The sequence below is a fragment of the Thermobia domestica genome, chromosome 7 (genome assembly GCF_964235325.1).
Source record: "Thermobia domestica chromosome 7, izTheDome1.hap1.1, whole genome shotgun sequence".
Lineage (NCBI taxonomy): Eukaryota > Metazoa > Arthropoda > Insecta > Zygentoma > Lepismatidae > Thermobia > Thermobia domestica.
The window spans coordinates 207,725,485-207,748,506 of NC_137460.1; the positions used below are offsets into that span (position 1 = coordinate 207,725,485).

The window sequence follows — 23,022 nt, forward strand, 5'->3', positions numbered from 1 at the left end:
TTAAAATATACTCACTTTTCAAAATCTTTACAGAATAAAATAAATAACCCTTATTTGTTTGTATTAAATCACGAAGAATAACACCGATTTTGAGCCAAAAATAACACCGATTTCAGCGATAAAATAAAACGAAACCTTCACGTCCCTATTGATTACTCATCAGAAAGGGTGCAAGTAACACATACATAAGGACTGTTCTGTGAAATGTTTCAGCATGCTCTGAGAATAAAGTCTGATTTACTTGTTATATCTGTATTAATAAAATTAATTAAATATTTATTAAAATATTTTTATTACAAGATATTTTCAAAACATAATATTTTTCTATGTACAATATAAATATAACATGTAAAAACAAGAAAAATACTCTTTAAATTTATGGAAGTCAAGAAGAAATAAAAACACATTCTCACGATTTAGAAATCACACTTCTTACTTCATTATGCTGCTTTACATGAAATGTAAAATTAAAGTATATTATATAGATACAGATAAAGATATCGTTAATTTACCTCGATTTTTTGAACGTATACAGAGAATGTCGTATACAAATTGCAATAGAACAGAGCTTCGTCAAAATGCATTTGACTAGACTCTCTCTCACATACATACACAATTACACATACTTCAAACACTCATACTTGTTTGTATGATGAAGTTTTCGTGCTTTTTTAAGAAAGTATTATGGAACTTTTAACATGTGTTATGCTTTTACAATGGACTATACATTTGTAATACAAAAATATTTTTCTGCATTATGTACTCATGAAAAAATTCTTTACAATTAAAAGTTAACATGATGACTAAAATATTTATCAAAACATGGCAAGATATTTGCAGTAGTATCAATATATAGTACAAATTGCAGAATGCACGTGATTCAACTTTGCTCTTATTCTTAAGAATGTATGTTTCTTATAAATTATTTGTGTTGTGGGTACAAAACTGATTCCAGTTATTGTGTTGATTATGTTTCTGCATTTATTAATTTGACGAAAAAAATAACTTCCTGGGCGAAGGAGTATAAGATTTTCTGCTAGAAAACAAGTTTTTGTAATGAATTCACTTGTAACCCTGTTTCACTACGGAAACAAATGCAATACAATGAATGTTAAACTTAATTTTATTATGTAAATGATCTCTTTATTAATGTTAAGATGTTTCGTATACTAAACTTGAATTGAGGCTTAGAAGATCTAAGTGAGCTACACCAAGCTTGTTAAAACTTAGTTAAATTTTGTAAAACCCGCGTAGATGCACATTTAGATAATGTGTATATCTCTGTTATAAGAGTCTGGCAAAATGTTTTATAATTATGAGAGTATTGCAAAAATGTATATGTTTATGTCTTGCCAATGCAAGTTTTATGGTCCATCTTTTTTTTTTAAAAAAAAATACATTTCTGTAATGCCTCATTTAGCATTTTCAGACCTTAATTATCACTAACCAATTTGAAACTGTTAATTAGACAGCAATCATTAGAAACTGGCTAAGAAATATAACATTCAAACTACCTTTTCTCTTAAACAGCAATTAAAGTTAAAATAACATTATTTATATAAATATTTACAGTATTTTTTGTACAAAACTTAAAAAGTATACATGCGGAAACTTGATCAAATCATGTTATTAATCAAATTGACACAAATTCCAAAATTCGCGTAAAGTAATACAACGAATCCCAACGATTGTCCCGCAACTTGTACTAAATACTAGAAACTTCTGAAACTTGTACTTGAATTAACATTAGTTCATTAAAATAGTCACTTTGAAATAATTTTGATTCTTTTTTATTTCCAATAGGTATTAATTAAGAAACATTGTGAAAGATTTGTTTGATGTAAATAATCAATATTACAACTATGCAATGAGTATTTGCATATAAAGCCACGACATTTTTACTTTTAACAGGATTTAACTCATTCTTATTCATCAAAGAAAACAAACAAACTCAATATTACCTTATATTCATTCTACAAACTTTATGGAAATTTTAATTTGAAATCTCTACTGTTTTAGTTCTATATATATTCATTAGAGTTTACAATTATTTCACTTACCTTACAGCGTTTATCATTATTGTTCAGTTAATCTATGGTACTTGAGAGAACACACATAAAATATTTTATATCTTTTCTATTTTATAAAAACATTCCTAGTAAATATGTCCAGGCGTAATACGAATATCAAATGGGATAAAAAAATCATGGAAAATTTATACTTTTACATGACGTGGCTACTAACTAAAACCCTTTACAATATGTATAAATGGATAAAACTATTGTTTAAGGTGTGTCGTGTATTCCGTAATAATAATATGAACATTCCAGCGTACACAGTATTCCTTAAATAATAAATTAAATCGATATTTTTCAGTGTGTAAACATGCAATATTTCATGTATTCATTTTGATGTTCTGTTTGTATTATTAATATCTTAAAATAGCAAGAATTTAAACTCTACAAATTGTTTATAATAATCATGCAGATAAGATATGCAATTTATAGTCAAGGCGAAAGCTATTATTTGTGACTTCTAAATACAATTACATCTCACAAACTATGAACAAGCATTTTCATTGTTTGAATCATCCTTCAGCAACGAAAAGCAAGCGCACTGTTAACTTAGCAGAAATTATAGTTAAACAAAACAAGTGATTTAGATCAGCTTGAGATGAAAAATAATACAACTTCAACATAAATATATTTACAATCAATGTTATTATTTTGTGAAGCGTTAACGAGAATGTTTGTGTGACATATATTGTGTTGCACTTAGGAAAAGCGTAAGTAAAATCATTATCTTGTTTGTGTTCACTTCTGAGCATATCGGATTGCCATAACCTATGTTCCAGCTGTTCTAGTTTTGTTCTCAAAGTGAACTTAAAACATCAATATAATAAATATGGCAGTTAAAACGTCCGGTGTCGACAGTCACGTTGTAATTAACTAACTCGTATCTTCTCGTCCTTTCTAAGGCGATCAGTGCAAATGTGTTGAAACTTTTTTTTTTTAAATTTAAATTTGAAAAACGATAAATTCAACACTTTGTTATCCTTCGGCAAACTTTTCACGTTCCTTTGCACTATTGTTTATCATTGTTTTATGTTGTTCAGTTTGTTTCTTCAACGTTTAGGTTTCTGAAACTCGTCGTTTATCTCTCTTACAATATTCTAAAAAGATTTCCTGGAACGTATCCTCCATGCCGTCGGTTTCTGGAAGCAGCTGTATTTTGCGCTGTTGCACCTTGAACTGACGGTGTTTGAGGAGCCTGTCTGTAGGTTGAAGGAGGGGCCACATAAGATGGATGGCTGCGAAGAAGTCTGTATTCTTCTGCATCTTCATCTCTTGGAAGAGGTTTCTGGCGGTCTTCTGGCACTGGGCTACCGTCTGGCATTACTCGAACTACCATTGGTCCAAACACATACTGGTTGGGGTTCACATAATCATTCACGTTGCTGGTGGCCTCTTCTCGTGAACCTAACTGATTACCAGTTTCTGAAAACAAAGAATTATGGTATTAACTATGGTATACGGTAATTACTTAAATGCAAATATATTATAGCACATTTCATTTGTATACTATTCGTAGTAAAACAAAATTTGTAATTTGATATTCTTACAGATATATAATTACAGACCTACGTTTCTAGGAATGTTGTACGTGATCGCCGGAAAAGTGAATGTACACGCCTTTTTTCAAAAATACATAATTTCGGAACAATTTGACAAGTTGGAATATAATTTTTAGTATAGTATAAAAAAAACTAAGTTTACCACTGTATCAAAGAAACTTCGAACAAAATTGAACGTCTTGGATCGTTTTTGAACTCCTGTAGCATACTAACTTCTTTCAGTATCCACACTGTCAAATTGAATTCTTACAATCTATAATGTTTCGGCGATTATATTATTTGACAAGGAAAAATGATACTAACTTCGTAGTCTCACCTTATAGTTGTGAGATATTTGCGGAAATATTTCGTGTGCCGATATTTCGGAAACAAAGTACCTATCAGCAGTGTTCAGCATAAACTTTCGGATCATGATAACATTTACAAATTCATTGGTTGCCGTGTAAAATCTGATATCAAGCAAACAATAGTGTCCTGCATCAATAAATTACTCGAGGTGATTGTTGAAGTATATGCTTCTGGCAAACATTATTGAATTATGTTGTAATACTATCGTAGGTATTGATACATAATTTCAAGAAATATATCAATAAAGTTAGAAAATTATATATGTAAACATTATTAAATTATGTTGTAAAATATCGTAAATAATGATGCGTAGTTTTAAGAATATATCAATACGGTTGAGAATTGTATACATTTATAAATTGTCACGAATTTTTTTTAAATAGTTCCTTGTATGTGTGAATTCTGTAATCTGATAATTTGTCCATAAGAAAGGTAATGACGTAAAACAGCAGTGTTTAGATTGGTATTTCATTGCTCTTACAGATAACAACATGGCAGACAGTAAAGAGGAACAATCAACTAAATGATAGATTACGACTATTGAAGTTTCAAGAAGATTCATTTTGCTTATATATGTACTATTAATTATAATTTTCTTTCCTCTCCTACTTTCTAAATTCTGAACTCTCTGGATTCTACAACCTTTATATAATTTGCAAACAAGATTTGTTATCTATATTCTTCATATCACTTATTGTTTATTCGTGGTAAATAAGCCACAGTTCTCACGTAAAAAAGGTACAAATACCTATAATCTACAAGTATATCAGAATAAAGGTACTGTTTCCTTCTCTAAATAATTACATGGTTGATATTTGGAATAACTATCTCAAGTGTATTCTGTTCCTAAACAATTTCACTAAAATATTGTTTCGATGTTTTCTGTATTATTATCGCCTCACTAAATTAGAATTCTGAACTTTCGTAAACTCAATAACGATAAACATAAATTTTTAATATTATATCACTTTCCAAGATCTCTCATGTAGTGCACAAATTTCAGTGCCAGACAATCATGCTACCTACAGTGGTTCAGATTTCACCTTAAACTGTAGGATCAAGTCTCGGTGCTGAAAAGGGACGCTGAACTCGAACAAACTAATCTACCAATTACAGCACTTAAATTTCCATATGGATTCTCGGGCCGTAAGAGAAAATTTAGTATTCCATTTTACATAATATTATTGATTTAGTAAGCACTAAACGGCTGAATCAACAAATGTGATTTCCATTGCGAGTGAAAACATTTAAGCCTTCAGTCGGTTGCAAAATTATCACAGAAACCCAGTGCTAATTGATTTAATTTGATTTTTAATTTAGCGTCCCTTTCAGCAGCAAGGCTACATAAAACGTGGGACTACAGCTTAACGTGGAATCTGTAACCATATGAGCTACCACCGGGAGGAAAAAAATAGTGCTAACATGCTTTTAAAAAAATAGCAAGTGTATCGTTGACTGTTTTGAAGAATGTAGCCAATTTTGAACCCCAAAAAAAGAAAAAAAGAAAGAAAGAAAGGAAGGAAGGAAGGAAAAGAGGTAAGGTAAATATTTTGTGCAACTTTATCCTTTTTTAATCATCATCTACCTGTATTTTTCATTAATGCGTGTAATTTTATAAATGGTAAATTAATGTCCGAAATACTGCCTTTCGACTACTACAGTAGATACTATTTGACTTGAAGTAGGTAAAAACGTTTTCTTTCTTTACAGTATCAGTAGAATTAATTTGATATTGAGTATCACTCACCTCCAGAGTCTCCTCCAGTTACAAAATAATCTTCATCTTCCTTGTCTTTGCCTGCTGCTGGGACTTTGAAGCTACCTTTCATCATGGATTCCCAGACTGCAAAGGAACACAAGATTTTAAGAATTAATTATCAGATGAACATTATCGTAAACTAACGTATATTATCACAATTCTTAAAATCTAGGACGATTGTATATAAATCAAAGTAGAGAGTTCTATTAGTGAAAGATAAGTTATACTAATTACAATTAAACTACTAAACAAAAATCATCCGTAGTGTAACATGACTACTGAAGGTTTATTTATATATAAACTGCAAATATTTGGTTGAATTACACACGTATTTCTACATTTTTCAGTATTTTTCAGAATTTTTAGTACTAACGTCATAACTACAAGAGAGTTTCATTTTCACAGTGTGAATCCACGGTAGACTTATAGGAATTCAATACTCAAATAGGCATGAATCTTTTAAGCTCTAAAAGGAGCTTCAGACAGAGATCTTAAAGATGAATCATGCCCTAAATGACCAAGAGTAGACTTAATTTCCTTGTACACTGAACGCGCTATATACTAGGTGCTACACCTACCTGCTAAACATAATAGGCCTTATGGAGAGTCATTTTGACTTATGATTAGTGTCATACTAAAGGCCTGACTACTGCAAGAAACATGTTAGTCGAACTCTTTAGTATGTCACTAATCACGCGTCAGAACGTCTCTGCATAACGCCCAATATATAGAGCAAATATATACATATATGCTGTAAAATTCTACTAAGTCTTTAAATAAATTTATGGAGTCTGGAAACTGAATATTCTCATGTCTACACATAAATGTTTTTCAACTCTAGTAATGCTCATTGTGTAAGAATTAAATTTACTGGGACTTATGCAAATTCGTTCTGACGCGTGATCAGTGCCATACTGAACAGTGCGACTAACATATGTTTTCTGCAATAGTTAACCTTTAGTATGATGCTAATCATACGTCAAAATGACTCTGCATAAGGCCCATAATGTTTAAATATCAAAGAAGAAAATATTATATTTAAAACAAAACCCGAAACAAGAAAAGAGAAAATGTTCTCAAAGAAAATGAAATCTGTGAGTTTTACGTCCCACGGTTATGCCGGTTAGGCTAAAGGAGACGGTGATTATGAGAAATGAATGAAATGGTGGAATGAAGAAAATGGGAGGAAGCGGGAGAACCCCGAGAAAACTCACGCACACGGTGTTTGTCCACCACAAAGTTCACTTGGCGGGATGTTCTCAAAGAGTTTTCCTAACTGTTCTACGAAGTGTGGCTTGCTTCAATAGCACTTTTCTTTTTTCTTTCTTGGACACAGATAGTTAAGTGGAACAAAAATCCAATCAGAAAGTGTTAGCAAAAGTTTGGGAAAGAAATACAATAAGAAAGATATTTTAAATGAGAAAATCTGGTTAGGACATTGTTTAAGATATTATTATTATTATTATTATTATTATTATTATTATTATTATTATTATTATTATTATTATTATTATTATTATTACAGATGTGAGAGAAGACGTTATAGTACGTAAAAAGTAAAATGTGAACTGAAGAAGAAGAAGAAGAAATAATTCTTGTCATCCGAAAAAATAGATTAAAGAGTGATCGGAATTTGCAGAACGTTCTCAGTTTGTTTCAAGTAATTAACCAATAACACGAAAGATTTTCGTCCATTTTGTAGCTAACTTGTAAGACAACTACAATGTGAATTTTTAGTTGCGTTTTCGGATTATTGAGTTTGTTGCCATAAGTTTAATGAGAAAGAACTCATAACATTCATTCATTTGAATAATAACATTCGCTTATTCATTCAATGAACCTTCTGAAAGGCTAAAATGTCGGCCGCAATCCAACTGACGAATTCACTAGTAATACGGAAAGGCAAAATTGGAGAGGTATCATAAAATGAGCTGAATAACTTTAAATCAATTAATATTTATATTCTGCTCAAGGTAAATGCCCCTTTGTTGGCCTCCTTTCGCGTACTCTATGATTTTTCAGTATATAATCTGTGGCAGAGGCCAAATTGTGACTTCGTGATTAAATGGAAAAAAGCAATGCGTGTTTAAGTGCCAACATGTCAAACGTTTGGACTTGTGGATGTAGGCGGCGAAACGGGCTAACTGCTAATTTGTGAGGCGATTTCTTAGTAAATTGGAATGCTTCGTTCTCAGAGTTTTTAACCAGGCCAAGGCAATCTAGGACATTCTTCGAAAAAATATATGTATATATACTCCAAGACAAAATTATCATTCATTATTCTGTGAGTATTTAAGCGAACAGCCTTATCCGAGGCATTATTTTTGCTTGTTAAAATTTCGGCTGCCTGAAAGAACTACTTATGAAGACGTGTTCTATGGGTTTTTGAAACCATACTATTGTCTACAAAGTACTTGGCTTTTTAAGTTTAATGAGACGGTTTGTGTTCGTCTTCTTCACGATTTTACCTTGTTCCAGGCAATAAATTTTGTAACACAACAGTTTTCACACGATTTTGTACGAAAGTCTTTCATCAAATTCTCCCAATTTGTTTTCGTGCTCTGAAGGAACGAGTTTCTTGTGGCAGTGTTTAATGAAAGAGCTGACGTAATGATTTGTACACTTGTAACTTCTAAAGATTGAACACGAATAAAGAAGAAAAAGAAGAATAATCACTATTAACATTACGAACGGAAGAGTTCAATTGCATTACTCTAAATACAGTCTACAGGGGGAATATGAATGCTAGATGCCCAATCTAGGTACTCATGTCTTGTTTTATCATACAAAGAGATTAACAAAAGCAATGCACCTACGTTTTCAAATATATTCGACAATTGAGTTCTGTATCTAATTTGTGTTCTCAAATGAGAGCCAATAGCTAAAATCTTGGCCGCAAGAGTTACACATTTTCATTCGCGATCAACATTAGCTTCGGGGTCCTAGCCACGGAAGGCATTAAGAGAATCGTGATTCAGATAGATTTAACACACTATTAGTTCTCCGTTTACGAATAACACACACATAATCAATAAGACAAAGGTAACAATCGCCCCTTATGGCGTACATGAGAACCAAAATCAGCATGTCATCTCTAAACGCTGTACCATTTTTACACTGATTCAGTGGTTTTAACATTCTTCCCCTACATGATACGCCTTTGATTAGATCGTGTTCTTCTTGCGAAACTATAATTTCAAATATATTTTTCTAGTTGGTAATTCATATAAATACCTAAACTAATATTTTTCTACTCCATTCCCTAAAATTTTAGTGACAATTTCGGTTATGACTTCCCTCTAGACACTCACGATTAAATATTTTTTGTTTACTTTTCTATTTTGGTATTATTGGCCCTTGCTTGTGTGCAGTTTCAGTGAGATCAGAGCAGCCAAACAACACGGAGTTTGGAAGAGTTTGGATGGATAAACATTGGAGAAAACCAGATAATACGAATAGTACGGCAGGTGAAAAAAAAGTATGCAGCAACAGTGGTGTGGTGTACTCTATTGTGCTGCTGTATTCTCCAACTTTAAAATAGGGATGGACACATTTTTCGAAAAATACCATATCAAAAAAATATTTTTGAAAACGAAAAACGGAAAGCTTTTCAAAATACGAAAAATTCTCGAAAATCATACAATAGTCTTCGAAAATTAAAATCGATAAGTCTTATGAGAAAAGAAAAGTTTTCGAGATAAGGTTTTCGAAGAATAGAAAACTAAATTGTTTTAGAGACATCGAGAAATATTTTAAAGTAAAAAACTAACGAAGATTGTTTTTGAAATTCAAAAATCTTTAGACAGTTGAGAAATGAAATAGGACAAATGTTCATGAAAACCGAAATGAAAAGGAACATTTGAAGTTGTGAAAGAACAATGTTTCCTTTACTATCTGTTTGAAACTACAGAGAAACAAACAAAAATGCATCAGAAATACATAAGCTCCATCCCTGGACTAGAATTGGAAAATATCTTATTGTGCTGATACGGCGTATTTTGATCGTAATGACTAGCTGAGAATATATTTAGCAACTCGTCTCTTCACACGTGGTTCTGTGACTGAGTGATTTAGTAATAATAATAGATTGTTATTTATAGAAAGGACACGTATTAGGATGACTACATTTCTCAAAAAAAAAAAAAAACTACATGGAAAGGTAGATTTTTTGAAAAGAAAAAAGCGAAAAATGTTATTAATGTGAAAAACAAATAACTACTCGAAAAAATCGAAAGGGGTAGAAAGAAATGTGAATATTTCCTCGAAAAATGAAATATTTTTAGAAAACGGAAAACGCTTTTTTTTTTTTTTACAAAAATATGGGGCACAAAAATCTTGAAAATCGGTAAAACCTTTTTCGAAAACCGACGGCAGCAAAAATGAAAAATAAAAACATGATTCATAAATAGAATGTGAAAATTTGTAAGAATCTTTAGTAATTCAACAGATCTAGTACAACCTGTTACAAAAAAAACTAAGAAATAAAATTAAAAAGTCCAATGCTTGCTTATGTTCTCATCAAAATTTAAAAGTTCCGCAAGCTATTTAGAAAGATAGAAACGTACTATAAATGAGGTTCTGTCTCTATAAGGAAATATACAAGTAAATAATCCAAGGGCTATCTACAGTTTTACACAATTTTGAAAATTTTTATACCTCAACTACTAACTGGAAAAGATATTATACTTTTGGTTCGAGCGTACCCCTGGTCTCCAAAGGAGGCGGAGCTTTGTTATTATAAAAGTGACCAAGAAAGTTCTGTCGCTTTTTCACTCACAACCTTCGAACACCGATATGTCACTTAAGACATCCTTGGAAGATCAAAAATAGTCCCATCAGCATCGACGACCTTCTGCCAAGTTCTGGAAGGCCATGGATTCTATTGTGGTAGAACACGTGATAATCGGATGTGCAATATCCGGGGAGTATGGTGGATGCAGTAGTGTTTCCCATCCAAGGCATAGAATGGTACCTGGATCATCCTAGCCACGTGAGACTTAGCGTTGTCCTGTAACAGAAGGACTCCTTTGCGATTCAGATGTACTGGCTCTATAGTTTTGAGTTGTTCTTGAATACAAACAACTGCTGACAGTCCACAGTTGCATTGATGCTCTGACAAATTGGTAGTAGTTTTCAATGCACGATGCCACGAGCATTCCACCAAACACACAGGAGGGTCTTCTTCTGGTGCAGTGCTGGTGACAGCTGTTTTGGAACCGGTTCATGAGATGCTAACCTGTGATGACGGCGCCGTGGAGCTTCGTATAGGACCCACTTCTCATCATATGTCAAGACCTGTCGAGAAATGGCTTCTTCCTCAGACAAGATACCAAAGAAACACAAGTATCTGCTCGCGTTGCCTTCTGGCCCGGATCCAATCATGTGGTGCCCATCGACCCAACTTGTAGTGCTTTCCAAGTTGATGGAGGTGCTGCCGAACGGTTTCTTCACTCACATTGAACTGTAGTCTCAATTCCTAACATGTCTGGCCACTATTCGCCTTAATTGCAGTATGAAGATCGTCATTTTGTACATATTATTAGTAACTTGGTCTTCTGGCACGTGGTGCGTTTTCCAGTGTTTCGTCACCGTCTTTCAACTTGTTAAAATGCCGGTGCACTGTCCGCATAGTCACGACACCCTCAGCAAAGGCCTGGCAAAGTGATAGAACTTTCTTGGTTACCTTTATAATAATAAAGTTTCAAGAACTTCACCGAATAACTCTCAAATAGGTTGCTGAAAGTCGAATAAATATGACACTTACTATATGCTGGCTTTTAGCGTCCATGTACAAATATATATTTGAGGTTTATTTTGTTAGACATGTGCCTATTAAAATCACTCGCATGTTATGACCTGGGGGACGAATCTTCACATTTTTGCTATCATGGCTTCTATATGGTTAAACAATTTTGCATTCGAAGGTTTGTGTGCCTATCGGCTATACCTATAATTTCGGAAAGTTGGAAATATAATAAAAGGAAAGTTTTCCATATTATTTTGGTTAATTTATTTTTATGCTTTGATTACGGAAATCAAGCGATCACACAAGGGATAGCCTGTATTATTAGTAACTTTTTCTACTTGATTTTTATCACAATGAAGACTGTGATACTTGAGAAATGCACAAAGAGTAGTCTACCCTTGTAATTACAAATGGAAGGGGTAGATTGGTACAGAGCAGTGGGGGCACATTGATCCGTACCAATCCACCCCACATGCATGTGTACTAATGTGCCCCAACCGAACTTCAGGATCATTAATTCCTATAACTGAAAAATTACTCCACGCAGGGCAATTGAACATAAATGAAATTATTTGCAAAGAATTACACTTTCATGCAACATATATAAGTTTTCAAAAATTCAGTGATTATTACAAATATAAGCTTACAGAGACATAAGTGAAAACTTACTTTTACCCTAAGAAATCAAGGTTTTTTTTTTCTGCACAGAGAAAAGAATGCTGAGTCCATCCATCAACTGTGCTTCACAATGTTCGTTTGTCACCAATGTTGCCAACATCAAACTGTTGTTCATTTACCTCTTCACAGTAGAAAAATATCTACCCCGTACATATTTGCCCCATCTACCAATATCTCCCCTCTCCCCTATATGTACTTACTGATATTCCTGGCATCCCTCTGGTAAGGATCCATCATATCTAAACTGTCATCTTCCATTTTGGCCAGATTTGTTAATCCGTAAACTAGAAGAACCTTGTTGCAATCTGAAATTAAAGAAAGGAAAATAGTAGTGTTAATTATTACAATATTATAAGTAAAATCTGTATCTGAAACTTATAAAAAGGAGTTACTGTTTCAAATTGCCCTACTTTTTTGAAGTTATCGACAAAAATATGGAGTGCTGAGGGTTGCACAAAGCATAGTAAGTATAATACGGGTGGCATACAGGAATTAACTAGTATAATAAGACCTAGGAACAAAATACAATGCGCACTCATAATACATTGATTTCAATACTATTAGGAGGTCCATTGCCAGAATACTAAGACACGGGAGAGGGATAACCAGGGGAGTAACTAAAGTTCATCTTACATTTTTTATCTTTATTTTTCGACATATGTTTATTTAAAGAAAAAGTCAAAGTTTCAGAGGGTCCGAAGATAGTCACAGAGGGGGCTAAGTTACAGGTTGTAGATAAGCTTCGTCAGTAATCCAATATTAACAACTTTAGTTTTATTTCTAAATTTATGGGAGAAGTCTGTCACAAGAGTAACATTTGGAAGAAACTAGTTCTTAGGGAGGGGAAATTCCTGGTAGGGGGGCAAGGTTTGTATTTACCCCAACCAAAATTCTTTTATTACTAAAACATCTTTGAGGATGGAAGACCCTAATTGCCAACGTTGGTTCATTGGCTGGCTAGCGCCTAAACTGCTGCTTGGCGCGATGATGTGACACCTTACTACAGTGCACTAGGCCTACGGATTATTTTCTTTCTCTCCATCTTTTCCCATTTGTGTGAGGTTGACGTTTCTGATGGATCTCCTCCATCAAGCCCTGCCCCAGAATTTTTCTCCTTTTACACGTACTTCAATTACTCATAACAACACCTAAGTCCTACAGCTTTGTTTCATTTAAAGAATTCCAAAGGCACGCTTCACGAAAAGCCTACTGAGCTACTAGCAACGACGATTTGTTCTCTTGTAAATATGTTGCAATCAGTTGTTTTCTCAGGTAATTAAAATGTTTTGCTTTTGTCTTTTTGGAATCCTTTTGTGGTGGTCTACTTCTCTGCATGTGAGAAAAAGGGAAAATGTTCTCTGCGTTTATTGCTGAAAGTACAAAACCCAGAGATTTAGGTTACAGAAACGTCTTTTTGTCTTCGACGTGTGAAAAAAGAAGAATGAATCCTCATTGCTCCTCCATTTCAGAACAATTTAAACGTTGTCGCGTGCTCGCTCTGTTGTTACTGTATTTTTTCTTTAAAATAAATTTGTGTATCTATCCTTACTTAATAAAAATATCAATAGTTGAAATTAATACCTTAGAGAAAATTGCGAGCAATATATTACTAATGCTTCGTTATCTACTAGTTAATATACTGTAGTTCCAGATGCAACTAACTGGCAACATTGGTTTGTCGGGTGCCTTATTGTTGTGTATAAAATGTTCTGTCAAAGATAGTCATAAGATAAGAAATAGTCATAATGTTCTACTGAAGAGCATTTTTTAACACATTGACCGCCATATGAGCCATATGTGGTTTACACCAAACTGCTCCGTGAGGCCCCGTGAGCCATATATGGCTCACACTAAAACTGGCCGTGAGGCCCCGTGAGCCATATATGGCTCACGGATTGACTTTTGTTTGGAACTTACCTGAGGCTCTACGGAAAGGATTATGTTTTCCTTTTCACTACGATGTTTTGGGTCAAGAGTGTGACTACATTGCATGACCTTTAGCTTTTCTAATTATACATCCATATCCACGGAGAATATGTGAAAATGGTAACTTGCTGAAAATGCGAAAATGCAACTTGTTTGGGCCTATTCAGCTGTGGTACTTTGCTGTTTAAAATTTAGCATATTCAAATAATTCATACTAGATACTTCAAAGGGGCTGCGGTGGCTCAGTGGTAGAGCGTTCACTTCTGGTGCTTGGGGTCCCGGGTTCGATCCCAGCCCCCGCCAAGTGAACTTTGTGGTGGACAAACACCGTGTGCGTGGGTTTTCTCGGGATTCTCCCGTTTCCTCCCACTTTCTTCATTTCATTCATTACTCACCATCACCGTCTCCTTTAGCCTAACCGGCATAACCGTGGGACGTAAAACTCAAAGATTTCATTTTTTTTTTTTTTAGAGACTTCAATATAAGTTTTTGAACTAGATCTGACTCCTGGTGGGAAAATATGCGTGAGTCACATATGGCTCACGGGGCCTCAGAGGAACAAATTTACGTATACGCTCTGTAAACCATATGTGGCTGACATGAAAAACAAGGGAATTGACACTTTCTTATTAATAATCCATTCTTGCATACCATTAACATTTTAAAACAAATATATTTTAATGGTATGCAACAATGTCTTATTAATAAAAAAGTGTCAATTCCCTTGTTTTTCATGTCAGCCACATATGGTTTACAGAGCCTAGACGTAAATTTGTTCTTCTTAGGCCCCGTGAGCCATATGTAGCTCATGCAGTTTTCCCCGCCAGGAGCCAGATTTTTTTTTTTTTTTTTAACTTGGAATATTGAATATTGAGATCTTTAGATACGTATTATTTGAATATCGCTTCGTGTCCTAGTGGTGACCATAATGCAAACATACGTTGGCGTCATGTTCCATCCTCAAAAATGACCATGGGCAGCTAAAGTGTAAAAATGATCATTTACGAATATGATGATTATTCAAAAATAGGAAATACGAGAGAGTTGGTCAAGGACTATATTTAGACACAATCTCGGTTTTTTCCCTGCTGGAACTGACGAAATATTATGGCAAAGTTTCATTCATGATGGCCAGCTACCGGATTTGTATGTGAGACCTCCTTATTGCGAAACTACAACATTAAGCATAAGCCTTATGGTAGTTCGGTATCCTCGCAATACCTAGAGAATGTAAACTCTTATGTTATCTTATCCACAATAGACACTCGAAGTTCTTAACAGTTCATTTATAAAGAATCGGCCGACTTAACGCTTTGAAGTAACTATCCTATCCAACTTCCAGTAACTTCAATGGAACATTTTGCATCACAATAACTAGCTAACAAGCGTAATCGTGAATACATATTCATTTTCTGTAAGGCCAGACTTGAAAAATAACATAATAACATGGAGGTGAACACGAAAGTAGAAATTCTGACGTCATCAGACAGAAGATGCTAACGATAGAATCGCTTCTCCTTTGTCTCTAAATCGCTATGCATGTCCTGGAACAGCGTGAGAAACTGCACCGCTTTCTTATCAGTGGACATAAAATTAAGTCGGAATGAGAGGCATAAACATAAATTGCGCAGTTAAACAGGTTTTTATTTCAATTACTATGGACAGCACTGAATGTAGATTTTAAACTACTTTGATATTATTTATCTCGTGTCTTTGCAACTATGTTCATCACAGTGAATTATCAACTACTCTTTGTCGTGGGACAGGCAACACTAGAGATCGCCTCTTTCTCCGTCACGACTTAATATGGCCGCCCGGAATTTCCCTTCCTGAATATGCAATATGGTTTTCCAAGTGTCATTATTATTGCAAATTACATGAACGCGGATGCACTAACTCTTTAAAAATGCTTTGTTTCATTTCGCAATGTACGCTTTTCTTTATAGTCAAACAAATAATTTACTTCAAAGATATACGAACATGGAAATTATAGTATTACGTAGTGTGATTGTAGGAATTGATAAGGAGATGCATAACATTTGGAGTCAGAGAATACAAGATTGTCTCAATGCCATGTCAACATAGAGAAAGACAAAAAAATGTGCACAAATGATTCCCATTCTATATTAAGTAGGTAAGTATCAATACGTTGCTAAATCTCGCAATTGGTCATTCCAATCGATAATTGCCGTTTTTTTTTTTTTTTTTTAATTCAGAAGTGAATACCGGCATGATGTCTTCAAATATAGGAGGACTTCCTTTCACTTCCTTTGATATTATTATTATTATTATTATTATTATTATTATTATTATTATTATTATTATTATTATTATTATTATTATTATTATTATTATTATTATTATTATTCGTTGGAAATTATTTTAACGTAAATTTGCCTTGCAGACTGTATCTCGAAGAAGTATATTACGCAAGTAGATAAATATTTCCATCAGTTAATGAAATCCTTAAAGATAGTCCTTATCTAAGTGAGAAAATACCACACTTGATCAAATTTGAAGCGTAATTAGGATACAAGGGCCATACCTAAATTCCACGTCACCCAAATTGGCGTATGGCAATAGCCAATAAGCTCTCAGCGCGCTGTTACTAAAACTTCAGGAAAGAATCGAATCACTCATAATTGATTTTGTTCGTATTTGTGTACAATTATGAATGATTAAATTCATCGCTGAAAGTTTGGTAACAGCGCACTGCGAGCTTATTGACTAACGCCATAGACCAATTCGGGTGACGCGCAGTTAGTACAAAAATTTGGAAGAAGTAATTGTCTTAGAAAGAGAAAACTTAAGAATCGCTGAAAATCACTGAAAATATTATTTTCACTCAACCAAACTTGAGAATTTCAGGATAATCTGTCCCCACTCTTTCTTCTAGAGTAATACCCGAAATACACATTTCCGCAGCGATAATCTTCATATATTTTAACCGATAGTGGTACTTTGCAACAATGCCATTATATGTGTCACTCATATTGTTCAAATTTATAAATTGATATTGTTCGCAACAGGTTGCTGCACAGAACAACAATAACTTTAACATTAAAGTAATAGAGAAAATGTTTGACAACTGCATTACAATACATATTACCATAAAATAGATAGATAGATATTTGCAAGTGTGCTAAAGTGTGCTAAAGTGTGCAAGTGTGCTAAAGTAGTGCGGGTAAAGAAATTTAATAAAGAAGAAATTGCTTAGTGATCGTTAGAGTTGAACATTAGGTCTCTAACTTCTTCACTCTCGATTGGTTGGTTGGATTTCAGCATCCCTTTACAGTACCGAGGCTATGATGGGACAGGGTACATTGTTCAAAGTGAAATTAGAACCAAATTCATTCGAAATCAAACCCGAGACCCACATACACAGAAAGCAGGCGCCATAGCCACTAGACCACTTCAGGAAACACAGTTAACTTCGAAAAGTTTTAAATGATCGAAATCTTTATCGTGCCAGAGTCGAATTTACGTTTCAAAAATATATTGAAATAATTTACTTTTGCTTCATTGTCTATTTCCTAGAAATTAGTGCCTACGTCTGGTGAATATGTACAAGAGGAAAAACTAGAAAACTTACGGGAAACATATTATTCTTACGTCTCTCAAGTCCAATTTTGAAACTAATAAATAAATAAGTAAATAAATAAATAACAAGTAGCAGAGTCACGTGAAGGCGTTTGGTTTGTATTGCGTGATATTGTTTGAAGTAATACTGAATCGACACGTGGTCGTAGATTTCTACCACGTGTCGCTTTAGTAGAAAGATCAAAGTGAAAAGATGGAATATATATATTCTTAGGAGTTTTAATTAATTGCTTCTCGCTATCTGTTACCGGTTTTTTTACTCTATAGCGGTCAACGTTAAAACCGGAAATGGTTGATTTCTACCACTTCCGGTTTGAATATCGTCTCCATGAGCGAATCAGATTCCTAACTTTTGACGCTCTACATCCTGGTCAAAATTGAAAGTGATCCATCAAGTAATTTTTGAATTGCATTTGTATGTCTCCTGGATATACGGACAGAATTAAAACCACAGTAAATATACTGTATTAAGAAGTTTCGCTAAACGAAACTCCATTTTGAAAATTAGCATCCTGTATATTTTCTTTAAGCCATTGGTCTTCTGGAATTTAAAATTACCATCATTGGATAAAGAATTCTCGATTATTTATAGAAATGTTATGTATAGGATGCAGCAGTGGTTGTTCGAATAAACCTATACAATCAAAATACCTGAATAGTCACTCATGACCATCAGTATGGTTAGGCATGAATAATATATATATATATCCACACCCCATAAGTAAAAGAATTGAGAAATAAAGGGGAAAAGCTATTATAGGGTCAAGAGACATACATATAAATTATGGTCAGAGACAGTCAATAAATTTTCAGCACAAGGTAATATGAATTCTTCCTAGTACCCGTTTAAGGTCTTTCTCTGTCTTTTCTCTCTCTCTCTCTCTCTTTTTTTTTTTTTTTTTTGTTTTGTTTTAATGAAAGCTTCGTCAATTTTTGAGGAGGTCATCATCCATATTTTTCTGATATTCATGATGAATACTTGATCTTAGTTTGGAGTGCAAGGTCTCGTGAAAACGATAAAAGAAAACGAAGAAATAAACATCAAGGATATGTTTGTATTGTTAACAATTATTCCTCCAAATGTTTTCGACATATATATTCTATCACAAACACGCAAACTTTATCCCTTTTGCTAAAAGATTGTGTTACAACTCGGATGAAGAAGAATGTTCTTAGCTTGTATAATACAAATAGCTAAATCGTGCTCTATCTTACCTTCAGTGTTGCCATGTCATTGAGTTGTCTGGCCTCGTTTGGCCAAATTCAGTGACAAGCATTTTAGAAAAAAGAGAGAGAATGGCTTCGATGAATAGTCTTTCAAGATCTTTTTTTCCTTCGCTTTTTACTAATAACAAGAGTTATTGCGTAATTTTTGTGGCTAACTCCCACCCAAGCACTTTTCTCACATTGTCAAGGTATTTATTTATTTCCTTCAACTATTTTGGTCAAATGCTGTTTCCGTGTTCTCTGCGAATGACTTCTCCCTCCTCTTTAAAGCTAACACACATCCGGATTTCGGAGGACATGTCCTCTACTCATTACTCTCAAAATTGTAGGTTCCACTTTCATGCAAAGGTTGTATAGATATGAGTGAAGTTAGCAAGAAACGAAAAAACAGAAGAATAAATTGAACTTAAAAGAATAAAAATAAAAATAAAGAAGCCGAAAACAGGATCTGAAAATAGTAAAAGTGGAAATAAAATTTGTCTTTAAAAATATCAACAAAAAGAAACCAAATTCACATGTTTTAAACTGTTAAAGCTTATTTTTACTATATGCTTATCTGTTTTACTGCGGTTTCTGGTTTTTTATTGTATTTATCACAAAGGAATTAAGTAAGTTCCTGTTTCTTTTTTTCTTAAGAAGGGCTAAGAAGGACTTTGGCACGCAGCTAGTATTGCCCACGCACAACAAGTACCTCTTTAATTCGACATGAAACAAGAAACTCCTTGCGTCTCTTGTGCAACACTACTTCATTCAATCCTTGGATCTAAAATAATGTTTTAGTGTTGCGCGATTCACAGTCCGTACCGGATTTGCATATAAGCTAAACAAGCTTTAGCTTAGGGCCCCACTCCTTGGGGGCCCAAAAATTTTTTAAAAAACTGATCAGTACGGATAATTATAGAATGATAGATATACCTTAAACCATATCCCAATCGTATCCCAATCGGTACGGATAATGTACTGTGTCTTTCAGGAACACTATTTGTTGTCTTGTTTGTTCCACTACAGCTGTGCGAGCAAGAGAGACAGTTTTCAAAGCGCGTAGGACGCTTAGGATCACAATAGAACTGAAATATGAAATTAATTGATTAGTATTGTTACTATGTTCCTCCTTCATTTGAAAGAGTGTTCATTTTCACATTGATCTTGCAAAGGGTTTGCAGCGAAGGAAGCAGGTAATACTAGTAAAAATATACTCAGTCCGTTGCATGGCTTGATATTCCAAGAATGTTCCGGAACTGTATACCTCAGTGATTCCACATGTTCAGTCCTTTTGTTTTACTATATTTCCTTTTTCTCCCTTCTTATTGCTCTGCTGGTCGTTTAATGTCTAATTTATTCTTTCAGTTATGTGTTTGTTTACCTGCTTGTCTTACCAAATATAATCCAAGCAAAGACGTCAATTCCTTTTTTGCGTCATCGAGGTGGGATTATTTTATTCAAGAATAAAAATTCAGGTAAACAAACCATCATCCTGTGGGAAATTTAATCATAGCTCACGATAATTCCTACGTTGCAGAAGTTAAAACGGTAGCCATTAAAGCGTATTCCTCTATTCTTCTAACTACATAGTTTATCACTTAATGAATCTTATCTTGACATTCATAGAGATGTGTGTTTCTGTTTTGCACGAATTAAGCAGAAAAATAATATTTAGAACTTCCTACGATAAAGCAAAAAAAAAAAAAAAAAAAGTATGTGAAATGCAAAAGAATTTCATGGGACTGTCAGTTTAACAGAATGTACATGCCAGCGTGAGAACACGCCCACAGAACCATTTCAAGCATGTGCGTTATTTTTTTAAAAAAAACTGGAAAATCCTTGTCATTCATTAGCTTCAGGAACATTCTCTACTTCTTGTTAATATATAAATTCGACTCACGAGCTAGTCTATAACGAATTCTCATGTTTTAATGAGCTTCTAATGATGTCGATTAAGGACATCCTTACTCGAATGTACATTATTGACATGTAATCTTGCTAAAATATATTTATGCGTACTGTAGAAGATGTTTTTATGATTATCAAAAGATTATTTGCTCGGAGAGCTGTGCGATTTGTGTTTAAGCTGTTCTAATAAAAGAAAGATTTTTGGAACAAAATTTCATATCTGGGATATGAAGTAACAACATGTGGCTCAAGACCTCACCTAGCATGGTTTCTTATACAATAGCTACAGATGGAAATATTCATCTGCAAATTCAATTTTATGTTAGCGCAACTAGCAAACACTGTGCGGATGCATAATGCAAACATCTTTGAACTAAAAACAAATACAGTTGTATCAGTTTTCTAAGTATCGATATTACGTTGGCAAAAGTAAGAATTATATATTTATTATTATGCTTCTTAACGTAATCATCCGTAACCGTCAGAATTTCACCTTTGAAACATTCAATTAGTAAAATGTGAAAGGCAATGAAAGATCAATTGCTGGTAAGGATACAAAAGCGTTCATTATCAAAGGACTAGAAGAAACTACTTAAATTGTTTTCAACTAAGGATATTTTGTGTGATACAATTTACATATTATTGCGATGGTTCCATAGTTTGTATGATGTACGTTTAAGCGTCAACTATCATCGAAATACAATGCAATTAGAATTTATATGAGTTTCTAATTTACTACAAATTTACTGGATACCCTTCATACTTCAAACTTAAGTGCAAAATGCAATGTAATAATTTCCGATTAATTTCTCCTGGAGGGACAAATAAAATATTACAGGAGTTAACAAAGGGAATATAAGTGTTAATAAATTTAGTTAGATGATAATACCTTTTTACAGTTAGGAAGGGTGCTAAAAAGTTATATTTATTTAGTATGATTGCTAACTTATGTTAATTCTACTGTATGTTGGTCAGTTAGACATTTTAAGAAATATTTAAAAGCATTTAAAAGAAATGAATAGGTTTTGTTTAATTCCACCGTGTTCTTTCATCTTTGTTGATTGCTACAGTAACAAATGATTGCTTACTGAATTCAAGTCACTACGTAGATTCTTCTGGAAATGCATGCAATAAAACTCTCAACTAAACGAAGATCACGCAATGTTGTCCGCATATAAGAAAGAAAAAAAAAGTAACATCAAAATATCCTTGGAAGAAAATCCACTACAATAAAAGCTTAGAAAGTGTGTATTTAAAACAAAATGTTCCTCCGGGTTAGTAAAAAAGAAAATATTCGTTCACATTCTGTAGTATATTGGCTAAGAGCATGGCACAATAATTATAGAATGATAGATATACCTTAAACGTGACTGTTATATGATGCTATTTTACCGTGTGTGTTTTTCTAATTCATGGCTTCCAGTTCGATTTACGGTGCAAATATAGATGTTTAGATATTAGCCTAGTATCATAAACGAACTGACAAATTATTTGAATTAAAATATATCGAAATGCGGTGTGGAACTCTTATCAATAATAGCCATATACTGATCACAAGTCTCCTAGTTGAAAATGCGTCATCTGGCCAACCATATAAAACTTTCCTGATAGCAAGGGCGAATCCAATAAAAATTACGAAATCAATTGGAATCTGAATGATAGGAGGACATTTGAGGTTCGATTTTGGATTTAGGAATTAGATTTCTGGGTTTTCGGCATTTATGGTCATGTTAGGGGCCTGGAACCTATATGTTAGGTGCCATCCCGGCATTTACCTGGTATGAATTAGAAAATTTCAGGAAAATCTCAGTCAGGATGCCTGGGCGGAAAAATCCTTTACACTTTATCGACCGAGTGTCCCCACCGAGAATCGAACCCGGGACCTTGAGTTGTTCAAGCAATAATACCAAACTGCTCTGTATCAGCCAGTTCTTGTATTTATGGATTATGTGTAGTTGATAGAAATTGTTCCTCTATCCCTTAGGAAACAGTTTCCAAATAAATGACTATTACTTTGACCGTTAAGTTTGGATTTTCAAGAAACAATTCTTTGTTCAATTCGCTCTCACTACTCGGAACGCCTGTATTCTTGGGGTGGAACACCAGAGTTTTGTATATAATATCGGAATATTAATATACACCAGATAAAAGTCGGCTCTGGTTCATAATCATTGTAGATACATGATAACTTAAACAGTAGTATTGAAAATTGCA

General features: G+C 33.7%; 1 protein-coding gene across 1 annotated transcript in view; it reads right to left on the reverse strand.

The window, feature by feature from the left end:
* Positions 1 to 273: 273 nt before the first annotated feature.
* Positions 274 to 23,022, reverse strand: part of Reg-5 (Rhythmically expressed gene 5) — a 73,565-nt gene continuing 50,816 nt past the window's right edge. The window contains exons 3-5 of the mRNA XM_081765851.1: positions 12,366 to 12,470; positions 5,730 to 5,825; positions 274 to 3,497 (exon numbers count right to left, since the gene is read on the reverse strand). Of these exons, the coding sequence (XP_081621977.1) occupies positions 3,163 to 3,497; positions 5,730 to 5,825; positions 12,366 to 12,470 (536 nt within the window). The 3' untranslated portion in view covers positions 274 to 3,162. The remainder of the gene's footprint in view (positions 3,498 to 5,729; positions 5,826 to 12,365; positions 12,471 to 23,022) is intronic.